The 13,437-nt window shown below is 41.8% G+C and overlaps 1 protein-coding gene across 3 annotated transcripts in view; it reads left to right on the forward strand.

The window, feature by feature from the left end:
* LOC109927939 (NACHT, LRR and PYD domains-containing protein 3-like) overlaps positions 1 to 7,940 on the forward strand; it is a 39,778-nt gene extending 31,838 nt beyond the window's left edge. Inside the window, exons 7-12 of one of the 3 annotated variants that reach the window (XM_048603383.1) lie at positions 992 to 1,078; positions 1,255 to 1,425; positions 1,598 to 1,768; positions 1,921 to 2,088; positions 5,418 to 5,501; positions 7,142 to 7,940. In XM_048603383.1, the coding sequence (XP_048459340.1) occupies positions 992 to 1,078; positions 1,255 to 1,425; positions 1,598 to 1,768; positions 1,921 to 2,088; positions 5,418 to 5,501; positions 7,142 to 7,283 (823 nt within the window). In that variant the 3' untranslated portion in view covers positions 7,284 to 7,940. Of the gene's footprint in view, positions 1 to 991; positions 1,079 to 1,254; positions 1,426 to 1,597; positions 1,769 to 1,920; positions 2,089 to 5,417; positions 5,546 to 7,141 lie in introns of all 3 variants that reach the window. The other 2 variants (XM_048603384.1, XM_048603385.1) reach the window with 2 other exon arrangements.
* The last annotated feature ends 5,497 nt before the right edge of the window (positions 7,941 to 13,437 follow it).

Raw genomic sequence — 13,437 nt, forward strand, 5'->3', positions numbered from 1 at the left:
GTACGCACTTTCGAAAAACACCTTGGTCAATGCATAGAGAATATAAATGAAAAGGACCCTGTCATATGTCTAACCCAGGAAGAGAATTTTAATAAAAACTGCTCAAAATATTTGATTAACCAGACTGAAATCAGAGAGTTCAATTCAAAGTGAAAGTATGAAATTGTCTTCGCTCTATGCATGGTCTTTCAATGCTTTCAGATTGCATACAAATCACGCATTATCTTCATTATATAAAACATCGACCAGATTATGTGGCATCTGCTCTCTTTGTTTCAAATTATGCCTCATTTGAAAGTGTTTTTCAGATTGACACGATATACAAAGTACACACACATGAAGTTGTGACTATATTTGCTTAGGGGAAGAGCAGGTGTATTCACATCAGAATCCCACGGTGAAATCAATAATAGAAATTACAATTTGTTTCTCACTTGATGGTACTCCATGGAGTAGGAGTTTGCTGACTGACATTTAATGTTTTGAAGTATATCATATACTCCTCAGGCTAGAAATAGCCCAGTCTTATTGGCAAAGACAGCAAAACTGGCTTATCAATCTTTTAGAACATAGAACATAGAACAGTACAGCACAGTACAGGCCCTTCGGCCCACGATGTTGTTCCGAACTTTTACCCGAAACCTAAGGTCTATCTAATCTCCACCACTACCTCATACCTCATCTATATGCCTATCTAATAGCCGCTTAAATGCCCCTAATGAGGCCGACTCCACTACCTCTCCGGCAATGCATCCACGCCCCTACCACTGTCTGAGTAAAGAACCTACCTCTGACGTCTCCCTGATATCTACCTTCTTTCACTTCAAAACTATGTCTCCTCGTAAAAGCTACCTCCACCTCCACTTTATGTCTCCACTCTGCCTCCACTTATTGTAATGTTTTTATAACAATGGTTAGAAAGAGTTGAATAAAACCAGCATATCTATGATATGTTTCAGCACATTTCTACCTACTTTATGTTTATTTGAAGGTTGGAGGGAAATGATCTTGATGACTCGGGAATGCAATTACTGTGCTTGGTTCTGAAGCACCCAAAATGTAAAATTGAGGCACTGGGGTGAGTATAAGACGGTGCATAATCAACTGTATAATAACTGATTACCACCATTTTAGATCATTATTACTATCAGCAATAGTTTAATTTGTACCTACTATAATGATGCTCATCATTGCTTATCTGCTACATAAATCCCGATCGACCTTACCAACTTTCACTGTCACTATCGTTTTCAGGTTAGCTGACAATGGTCTCACAGCTTCTTGTACTGAGAATCTCAGCTTTGTTCTCAGCACAAACCGGTCACTGAAGGGCCTGTACCTGGGTTATAATAATTTGGGATGTTCTGGAGTAAAACACTTATCTGTGGCTCTGAAGCACTTGGACTGTGAAATACAGAAACTTGCGTGAGTATGAGAGTGATTCATCATCATGAGATGTCCTAACACAACTTGAGCTGAGTAAACCGTAAACAAGACAGGCTAACAGGCTCTGATCTCTGTATTTTGAAGATTAGTATTGTTTGCATGAATAATCCTCCTTTTATTCATTGCTTTTTTTTTGATTTCTTACTGATAGTCTGAATGATAATGAGCTTACAGATTCTTGTGTCAAAGATCTCACTTCTGCTCTGAGTACAAACCGGTCCCTCACGGAGCTGAACCTGAACAATAATAAACTTGGAGACTCAGGAGTAATATTGTTATCTGATAGCCTGAGAAAGCCAGACTGTAAAATACAGGAATTGAGGTATGTAGCAGACTTAGCCTAGTTTCATTCTTATTTTGATTTTCTAGTTTTAAAACTGTTCACTGGCATTATTATTAGTGAAAGAACAAATATACATTTGTTCATACACAGACCATTGTCATTACTTTCTGTTTCTTGAATTCTCTGTTCAGATTAGCTGATAATGCACTCACAGATTCCTGTATCAAGGTTCTTGCATCTGCTCTCAGTACAAGCCGGTCACTGACAGTTTTGTCGCTGTGGTCAAACTCCTTAACTGACCAATCTATTCCTGCTCTCAGCCACCTCATACTGAATTGTGAGAGTCTGCAGTGTATCTGGTGAGTACTGCTTCTTTTCAATGTAATTCCATGGCTTACAATAGAACCAGGTTGTATCTAATATTTATGTTCCATATGAACCTCTATCTTCATCTAACACTATCAGAAGAGTCCTCCCTTATAAACCCCTTGCTATGACTGCTCAAATTTCTATCACAATTATTTTCTGCTGTGTGCAGATTCCACATTTCTTTTATATATAGAATCCCCACAGTGTGGAAACGGGTCATTCAGCCCAACAAGTCTACACTGACCCTCCAAGCAGCACGCCAGCCAGATCTATCCCCCTTTCCCATGACTAACATATCTAACCTACACATCCCTGAACGCTGTGGACAATATAGCATGGCTAATCCACCTAACGTGCACGCCTTGGAATGTGGGAGGAAACCAGAGTGCCTGGCAGAAAAACACACAGACACAGGGAGAACTTGGGTAGAATTGAACTCAGGTCTCTGGCACTGTGCAGCAGTGATGCTAACCACTGAGCCAGCATGCTGCCATTCTAGTGCATTAATTGTGAAGATAAGTTTCTGCTGAATATCCAATTGTACTTATTGGCGACTCTCTTATATTCGTGGTCACTAGATTTTTCAGAACTTCAAATTAATTATTTTCTATGTCTTTACAATACTGGCTGTTTGCACACTGTTCAGTTTCTCTTTGAAGACTACTTCTCTTGAAGGATCAATCTGTTCAGCCTTTCCTGATTAATAACAGTTTTGGAGATTAATTTAATCTGGATCATCAATCTATGCTAAAAATATTCTGAACAACAAACAATGCTGAATGTCTGAAGGCCTGGCACATAATGCTCAACAAATATAGCTTTCTTAAAGTCTCATCTTTCTTAAAGATCATCCACCTGGAGCCAACAAAAAGAAGGTAGAAACCGAAAGAACTGCGGATGCTGTAAATCAGGAACAAAAACAAAGTTGCTGGAAAAGCCCAACAGGTCTGGCAGCAATCTGTGAAGGAAAAAACAGAGTTAATGTTTCGGGTCCGGTGATCGGTTCTGAGGAAGATTCACCAGACCCAAAACCTCAACTCTGTTTTTTCCTTCACAGATTCTGCCAGACCTGCTGGGTTTTTCCAGAAAATTTGTTTTTGTTCCTGATTTACAGCATCCGCAGTTCTTTCGGAATGCAACACAGTTGCATTCAGGAAACCATGAAGATGCAAGTTTAATGAAGATGTAGACTGGAAAATATAATGGGTCTCAGCATCAACAAACCCCTGAACCAGACAGTGGCTTAAAAAGTTATAGGTGTAAAGATGGTGCATGAATTGTTTGATTTTCCAGAATGTTTCAGATTCTAGAGGACTTTGTAAGGATTGGGAGATAACAAAGATAACACAAACATTTAACAAGTGACGAGAAAAGAGAAATGGAAACTATAGACCATATCGCCATTAACATTTCTGTTGACAAAATTATTTAAATATTAAAAAACGATTGAGCAGTCAGCATGGATTTACATTTTTAAAAATGCTGTCTGGCAAAATGGAACAATTGTCTTGCAGAGTTAACTAGTAAGAATGATGAGCGGGAAGTAATGAATGTCAAGTCAGTATCACAGTCTTACCAGATCATAAGGCTGCTGTCTCATTAAAGAGAGACAACTGATGGTGATTTAAACTGAGGGGAACCATACCTCCGGCAAAGGGAAGGGTTGGGAAGGAGTGCCTTTCCTGGTAACCTCAGTTGGTGATGGGAACTGAGCCCACTTTGTAAGTCAACTGAGCTAAACTGACCATCATTAACGAATGTAGTAAAGGGATATGATACAATTTTGACTCACGACAATGAGCTAATACATTAAAATGCATAAAGAGTTACTTCACAGATAAAAAGCGAAGAGAAGAATTAAGATGAATATGTTCATTCTACTATTTCAATAACCATTTGGAGTTTTAGAAAATTATATGATTTGATTCAAACATCAATAACCTTTCAGGAGATTGACATGATAAACTTGGAGAAAATGTTTTCATTGACCAGCTTATTGAGCATATGTCATATTCCCAAAATATGAGGTCAATAATTTTGAACAGTGGTAAAGAGACATTTCGGTGCTCAAGAAGTATTGTCCGCGAAATCTACCTGAGACAGACATAGATGGTTAGTCATTGATTCCAATCAAAACAGAGGTCAATTGGCTTGATTCCGAAGGAATTGAAGGTGTATGCTGAAATTTCAAGAAGCTGGATCTGCTGTAGAAGACCAAGAAGAACCAAGAATAGAGCAATTAGATCAGGTCCCAAAGACCATATGGTCTATCTCACCTTTCACCTCTTGTGTTCTTTTGTACTTCACTTAGCTTCCAGTATTTTCCTTTCACTTAATATTCTCTTCTTGTTGCCTTTTGCAAAATCTCATGCTCATCTTCCCCTGGCATTTTTTATTTTGGCATTACTTTTCATTTTGTTAATTCTGTTTGTAATGTTTTGTAACTAGCACTGCTGCACAGTGTCCATTCTTGAAATTTTTTCTTTCATAATGCAGTGCATCTTCAACTTTGGGTGTCGCCATGATTCCACTCCTGGTGCGCTATGGAGCTAATAGATAAGTCTTAAGTCCTGAATATGTTGTAAAAACTCCACTCCATAAACCTTTGCTTCCTTCCTTTGTCAGTTGTTTCAGAGGTACATTTAATTTTGAATGATTCTTAATCTGTGTATCGTGTCATTGATTGTTCCTTGTGATTTTCCCTGCATCTATTTGCACAAATTCCCAACATGGCCAATTGCTAGATTCTTTTATTTTCTCATTATCTATGTTTTCATTAAACAACAATATTATGCTTTCTCATGATCTTAGTTAATGGTATAGCAGGCTCACAGAAATGAATATCCTCCTCCATTTCTTGTTTCTATTACATATATCACACTACATCATCAATATTTATTACAGACATTTCAGCTCTTTCCTGCCTTGTTATTTTTGGAATGTTGCAAATGCATCAGTTCATCTTTAATCCTCTTCTATGTTTTGGCATATTTAAGTTTTATTGTAAAAGCTAAGCTTACTTCCTAAAGTTGCAGTATCTCCCCAGGTTCCTCATTTCTTTCTATGTGATCAGTTTGAGGCCAAGACCGATCACAACCCCTTTTGTCATATCGATTGCTGTCCAACTGCTGCCCATTGTGGAAGTTGCCTCAGCCTTACTTCTCCTCTCAAGTTGACCCTGGCTTCTTGTACAATTCAGGCAGTACAAATATGAATGGAATTTTGGCATTGTATGTTTTTTATGTCTCTGTTTGTCATTGAAATGTTATTTCCCTAGCATTTATATTTTCTGCATTCTGTTCATTTTCTATGCAACTAGGATCGGAGAGAATTCATTTACTTCCAATGGAGAAGAACAGCTGCACTTGCTGCAGAAATCCAGAAGTGGCTTTAGAGTGGAAATGTGATGTGTTTATTATTTGAGCAGTGTTGGTCGTCTCGTTAAAGGTTAAAGATCTAATGACACCAACAGTATTTTATTTCTGACTATACGCATACTATTTGTGTCATTTTGTCTGTTTTGATAATGCAATTATGGACTTCATAAGCTTCAACATCTCCCCTCCCCCGACCGCATCCCAAAACCAGCCCAGCTCATCCCCGACTCCCTAACCTGTCCGTCCTTCCTCCCACCTATCCACTCCTCCCACCTCAAGCCCCACCCCTATCTCCTACCCACTAGCCTCATCCAGCCTCCTTGACCTGTCCATCCTCCCTGGACCGACCTATCCTGTCCCTAACTCCCCACCTACACTCACCTTTACTTGCTCCAACCCTGCCTCTTTGACCTGTCTGTCACCTCTCCACCTATCTGCTCCTTTATCCATCTTCTGTCCGCTCCCCCTCTCTCCCTATTTATTTCAGAATCCCCTTCCCCTCCCCCATTTCTGAAGAAGTGTCTAGACCCGAAACGTCAGCCTTCCTGCTCCTCTGATGCTGCTTGGCCTGCTGTGTTCATCCAGCTCTACACCTTGTTATCTCATTACTCATAACATATTTGATTCTGAATTGTTGTATTAGTCTTAAAACACAGTAACACCTCAGCTAAGAGGTATTATTTGTTTTTTTTGTAAGTGTTGGCATTATAGTATGTACATAAATCCATGAGATGAATTCTCTTAAGCAAACACTTTGGAAAATTGAGGAATTTTCAAAGGAAGAACATTTTTTGTTTTCCATATTGGCATTTACTTTTCTCGCTATCCTATCTCATGACAATAATATTCATTTCAGTAAAAGAAAAGATTATCTTTTTGTATTTTCTGCAGAACTGCACAAACTAATCATCAGAAGATCTCACTGAGCATAAACGTTTGTAGTGCTGACTCTCCTCTATGGCCACCTTACAGCAGGCCAGACTAATGCTGGAAGTTGAGGACCTTTAAGTCTTCCCTCCTGAAGAAGGGTAGATGGGGATAAGGTCAAAGAATGCGCTGGAGCATGGTATAAGGGAGACAGCAAACAGCTTAGATAGGCAGTTTAAGAGACATGTCCATTAAGGAAGTTGTGTAGTTCAGGCAATTTAAATCTCATGGTCATATATCCATGAGAGCGAGCAAGTAGCAATTAACTGAAGGAGCAGCTGTCATTTGTGTTGGATAAGAACGTTATGCTAGATGACCCTGAGGTTACAGGTCGTAGCCAAATCATAGTCAGACCTCCTACAATCATGTCTCATACATGAAAGCGACAGATTTTTAATCCGGAAGGGAATCAAGGGTTCTGAGGAAAGGCAGGAAAGCGGAGCTAAGGATCATAACATCAGCCAGAATCTCATTGAATGGGCTGAATGGCTACTTCTGCTATGACATTCTCATGGTCTTAATCCATGCTTGAAACAGGGATGGAGAGGGAGATGTATGCAGGCTCCTGGAGCTGAACAGCTCCCGGAATATTGATACAACATTCAGAGTTCGATCTCAGGTCTGCAGTCACTGTGACAGTGTGGTGATTGGATTTGAACCCTATCCCTCCTAAGACATATTGCAAAAGTCTCCTTCAAGGCATTGGGGCCAGTGTGTTAATGTTTTCTCTCTTAAACAGAAGGATGTTCGGGTCCATTGTTACAGTGAAACCATTGGGAACATTCAAACCTTCAGGAAAGAGGGAGAGTGAAAGAGAAGTTACAAGCATACAAAGTGAGAAGAGAGATACAGACCAAGAGGTGACCAGAAGCAGAGAGTGAAAGAAGATATTGGTCACTGCGCAATGTTTCTTTATACTGTGTCTAATCTCGTGATGTATCTGCCCTGGGGACAGTGTAAAGAGAGAGATTTACTCAGTATAACAACATCTACTTGACTTGGACTGATGAGTGTTTGATGTGGATAGAGCAGAGGAGATTTACTTTATGTCTAAATTACAGTGGCCTATGCTGAGAAAGCAAGATGAAGATAGTGTAGAGGGAGGTTCATTTTGCATTTAACTTCATATTGTTCCTGCCTTGGGAACAGTGTAGAGAGAGCTTTACACTATCTAACCCCATGCTATACGTGCCCTGGGAGCGTTTGATGTGAGCAGCATAATGGGAGTTTACTCTGTATCTAACCACATGCTGTACCTGTCCTGTGAGTGTTTAATAGGGACAGTATTGAGGAAGGTTTACTTTCAGATTTGGAAGTAACCCCCTCTCTCTTTACATCTGTGAATATTATTGATTGTATGAATTTTGAAGCTTATCTCCCAGTCTTTGATATTGTACATGAGAGTGAGATTCAATTTGCATGCAGGGTCTCTGTTATTCTTTGTATGTCTAATGGATTATCTACATATATTAAATGTTTATTTCCATATTTGTGTTTGCAATTGTATCTTTAATATTGTAATGTACAAATAGTTTTCTACGTGGTATATCAATTAAAAATAACCTGAACTCTTTGAGAATATCTGCTTTAATTAAATAACTTGTGTGAATTCTGAACATGGAGCAAATCTACATGATGTAAAACAGAAAGTGCTGCAAATACTCAGCAGGCCAGACAGCATTTGTAGAGAGAAAAACAGAATGAATGTTTCCAGCCAATAACCTTTCATCAGAGGAAATGACTGAGTATTTCCAGCAGCCATTGCTTTTATTTAATGTTCACAGCATCTGAAGTAAGCAGCTTTTCCAATTATAAATCTCTATAGCGAATTGTTCAATTGATTAATGTGGGTTACTATTGAGAGAATAACACACTCCTTTTCGATCTTATAGTTGATGTGATTACAGGCTGGGATTTGTTTACAGACCAGTTTGGAGAGTAATGGAAATAATTTCTATCTCTCTTGCTCTGTTTGAGTGTTAGAATAAAAATATGTCCCTGGAATGTGGGATCAGAGTGGGACAGAACACTGTCTCTGTCTAAGGCTGTGGGATTGATGGTCCTTCTGTGTTTCTGTGTCTCTGTGTCTCTATGAGTGATAATGTACAAACACTATGTGTGAAGGAACTGCCTGCATTCCGCCTTGTACCTCAGGTGGAAGGTAGAAAGAAGGGCAGAAGGGAAACTCTGTGATGGGGAGAGTGTTTTATCCCAGTACCTCTAAATTAAACAAAATCTGAGTATCTGTCACTGATGAGCAATCTTTGCGGACATGATGAATCTCTGACACACTTGATGTTACAGAGATAGCCTGTATTGAAGGGGCTGCAGGAGTATACAGCAATAGGAAAGGGCATATGCTGGAGGAGGAAACAGAAATAGGGAGGGGTCTAGGGTCTGGAGGAGGTTACAAACATATGGAGAGAAGTGGATGCTGGAGGAGGTAGGGAGAGGTGTTGTGGATGAATGAAGTTACAGAGATAGGGTGGTGTGTTGGGGCTGAAGGAGGTTACAGAAATAGGGAGGCGTGGTAACTGATGCAAATTTTCAGTTCCCTGATTGAGCAGCTTCTCCCAGGCCTTGGTGATCGGTAGTGAGTGAACAATAGTGACAGATGTTTACTGGGTATTACTAAGGCTTGGCACAAAGAATCATGACACTCCCATCACCCATACACCACATTGTCTATGTCTGGTTCCATATCTAGGGGGGGGGATGTACCTGCTGGAGAATGATACAGAGATAGGGAGGGATGTAGGGACTAGAGGAGCTGACAGAGATAGGGAGGTGTGTAGGGACAGGAGGAGGTTACAGCGAAAGGGAGGGGTGTTGTGGATGAAGGATGGTGTGTAGGGGCTGAAAGAGATTGTAGAGATATGGTAACGGATGTGAATTCTCACCTCCTTCTCCCAGCCCTTCATGATCATGAGTATGATCATGAGTATGATGAGTATTTTATTCATACATAAGGAGCAAAAGGGTAATTAGAGAAAGGGTTGGCCCACTCAAGGACAAAGGAGGGAAGTTATGCAAGGAGTCAGAGAAAATGAGTGAAATTCTTAATGAGTACTTTGTGTTGGTATTCACTGACGAGCGGGATATGATGGATGTTGAGGTTAGGGATAGATGTTTGATTACTGTAGGTCAAGTCAGCATAAGGAGGGAGGAAGCATTGGGTATTCTAAAATGCATTAGGGTGGACAAGTCCCCAGGTCCGGATGGGATCTATCCCAGGTTACTGAGGGAAGTGAGAGTGGAAATAGCTGGGGCCTTAACAGATATCTTTGCAGCATCCTTGAGCATGGGTGAGGTCCCAGAGGACTGGAGAATTGCTAATGTTGTCCTGTTGTTTAAGAAGGGTAGCAAGGATAATCCAGGTGATTATAGACCGGTGAGCCTGACGTCAGTGGTGGGGAAGCTGCTGGAGAAGATACTGAGGGATAGGATCTATTTACATTTGGAAGAAAATGGGCTTATTAGTGATAGGCAGCATGGTTTTGTGCAGGGAAGGTCATGTCTTACCAACTTGATAGAATTCTCTGAGGAAGTGACAAAGATGATAGATGAGGGAAGGGCTGTAGATTTCATATACATGGACTTCAGTAAGGCATTTGATAAGGTTCCCCATGGTAGGCTGATTGAGAAAGTGAAGTCACAATGGGGTCCAGGGTGTACTAGCTAGATGGATAGAGAACTGGCTGGGCAACAGGAAACAGAGAGTTGTAGTGGAAGGGAGTTTCTCAAAATGGAGAACTGTGACCAGTGGTGTTCCACAGGGATCTGTGTTGGGACCACTGTTTGTGATATACATAAATGATCTGGAGGAAAGTATAAATGGTCTGATTAACAAGTTTGCAGATGACACTAAGATTGGTGGAGTAGCAGATAGTGAAGGGCAATGTCGGAGAATGCAGCAGAATATAGATAGATTGGAAAGTTGGGCGGAGAAATGGCAGATGGAGTTCAATCCAGGCTAATGCGAGATGATGCATTTTGGAAGATCCAATTCAAGAGCGAACTATGTGGTAAATGGAAAAGCCCTGGGGAAAATTGATGCACCGAGAGATCTGGGTATTCAGGTCCATTGTACCCTGAAGGTGGCAATGCAGGTGGATAGAGTGGTCAAGAACACTTCATCAAGAGAGAGCTGATTTCCAGGCAGTCCCTCAAATGGAACATAACCTCCAAGAGTTACAGGAGCAGCGTTCTCTTGTCTCCTCTCCATTCCTCTGGTCGCTGTAGCTTCCAAATCCAAGTCCTGGTAGAGCACTGCAAATTATGCTGTGGTTCTTTGAACTAGAATTCTAATCTTTGATAGTGCACATCTCTCCCTTCCTTAATTAGTCAGTGAATGAAGAAACAGGAAATATGTACCTTGCTTTGGGAAGTGAAATGGTAGGACACACAAAGTCAGTAAACTGGGCTTCTAACCCAAAAATAGTCCCCACCTTTCCAACAGGCACTGAGTGGAGAAGTTTCCATCTTCTGTCTCAATGAAAGAGGCAGAGTGAGATCAGCATAACTTTAGTTTTTTACCAAGATACAGGCACAATCTTTTCAGAACCCTATGAATTGGAACCAAACCACTTTGCAGCAGACGTTTTCTTAATTCACATTCAGTAATAATCATAGTGCAGAGGCTCCTCTGTTGTTGAAAACGTTGACTAAATTTAAGTAGTGAGGGACACAAATGACAACTTCTTGGCAATTTAATATTTATAACATTTTAAAAACATCTAAAATACAAACTCAGGTTACAAAGCCCACTTGACACAATCACCCAAAGTAGCAAAAATAAAGCTATAACATGAACACATTTGAGTGCACATGGATTAATCTGTTTATTTTAACTGCAGTCCTAACATATCGCTGCGTCTACTAAATTAACTAATTTCTTTGTTTAGATATTGGTGAGCTGCCTGAAATCTCCCAAATTAAATACTCTTGGGATTGTTCAAAGTGCAGTTGGATATCACTTATGTGAGGCATGTAGCCATGTGCGCTGGGATTGAGAAGTAATGCTGATGTTGTAAAGAAAATAGAAAGGCCTAGTCAACTGAAATGAGTATTTTGTTTTGTGTGTCATGGGATTAGACAAAGTTAGAGCTGCCTATCATTAACAATTCAGTTCTATATTAGTATATCAAATAGTGCATTTAACAGCATGTACATGGCATTTAACTAAAAAGGAGTAGCACATTAAGAAAGAGGCAGAAACTTACAGGGCAGGAATCAGACAGCTTGGAAGAAAAGCTGGCAGACACCTAACTAGCCAATTGGAAATGTGCCCCACAGCCATAAAGCACTTTGGGCTGTCTAAACGAGCTCCTAATGAAACGCCCACCCCTCCACTCACTGGGGAAGAAGTCCTGCTCCAAGGAGCTGCTGGCCAATTAGACTGACCAGTAGGTTCAGCAGTCCTGGCAGCACTCCATAATGGGTTCCCTGGATGTTTCTGGAGCTGAATCCAAGAGCATCAATATGGAGGATAAGGGGTGTTTGGCAAATTGGGCGGGGATAAGGATTTGGGGTGGATTCAAAACAATGTGCAAAGGGAAGAAAGAGTGTTGCCAACTTCAGGGGGAGGAGTACTTCAGCCTGTTTTAAGTCCTGACCAACTCAATGGTTCTCTATTTTTCTGTTCTTTCTCATGACAGATCAGGCATGGAAGCTCTTTGTCCTGCTACAACCTAACCAAGGGGCAGAGGTATTTTAAATGCTTCAATGTGTTTACCTCTTATGATGCTTCACTCAAAACTGGGAGGGTATTCACACTAGTCAAGCAACAACCTCACTTAGTAGGAACTGCCGATGCTGGAGTCTGAGATAACAAGGCGTAGAGCTGGACGAACACAGCAGGCCAAGCAGCATCAGTGGAGCAGGAAAGCTGATGTTTCGGGTCTGGACCCTTCTTCAGAAATGGGGGAGGGGAAGGGGACTCTGAAATAAATAGAGAGAAGGGGAGGCGGTGATAGAAGGTGGATAGAGGAGCAGATTGGTGGAGAGAAGACGGACAGGTCAAGGAGATGGGGATGGACCCAGTAAAGGTGAGTGTAGGTAGGGGATTGGGATGGAGGTTGGTCAGTTGGGAGGGAGGGGCAGGTAGGTGGGAGGAAAGATGGACAGGTCAAGGAGGCAGGGATGAGGCTAGTAGGTAGGAAATGGGGATGGGGGTTGTTCAGTGAGGTTGGAGGAGCGGGTAGGTGGGAGAAAAGATGTACAGGTCAAGGAGACGGGGACGAGCTGGGGTCATCTTGGGATGAGGTCGGGGGTGGGGAGATTTTGAAGCTTGTCCCCACCCCACCACCAACGTCCGAATTCAATGCATTATCCTCCGCCACTTCTGCCACCTGCAATCTGACCCCACTATCAAGGACATTTTTCCCTCCCCACCCTTATCTGCCTTCTGGAGGGACCGCTCTCTCCGTGATTCCCTTGTCCGCTCCACACTCCCCACTAGCCCCACCACCCCTGGCACTTTTCCCTGCAACCGCAGGAAATGCCAAACCTGCCCCTACACCACCCCCCTTACCTCCATCCCAGGTCCCACGAAAACCTTCCACATTAAACAGATGTTCACCTGCACATCTGCTAATGTGATATACTGTATCCGCTGTTCTCGATGTGGCCGCCTCTACATCGGGGAAACCAAGCAGAGACTTGGAGACCGCTTTCTGAACAAGCACCTATGCTTGTTTCGTGACAAACAACTACACCTCCCAGTCACGAACCACTTTAACTCCCCCTCCCGCTCCTTGGACGATATGTCCATCCTAGGCCTCCTCCAGTGCCACAACGATGCCACCCGAAGGCTGGAGGAACAGCATCTCATATTTTGCTTGGGAACCCTGCAGCTCAATGATCTCAATGTAGACTTCACAAGCTTCAAAATCTACCCACCCTCAACCTCATCCCAAGACCAGCCCAGCTCGTCCTCGCTTCCTTGACCTGTCCGTCTTTTCTCTCAACTATCCGTTCCTCCCAACTCACTGACCAACCCCCACCCCCCCTTCCTTCCTACTAGCCTCATCCCCC

Source organism: Rhincodon typus, chromosome 11 (assembly GCF_021869965.1).
Source record: "Rhincodon typus isolate 14 chromosome 11, sRhiTyp1.1, whole genome shotgun sequence".
Taxonomy (NCBI): Eukaryota; Metazoa; Chordata; class Chondrichthyes; order Orectolobiformes; family Rhincodontidae; genus Rhincodon; species Rhincodon typus.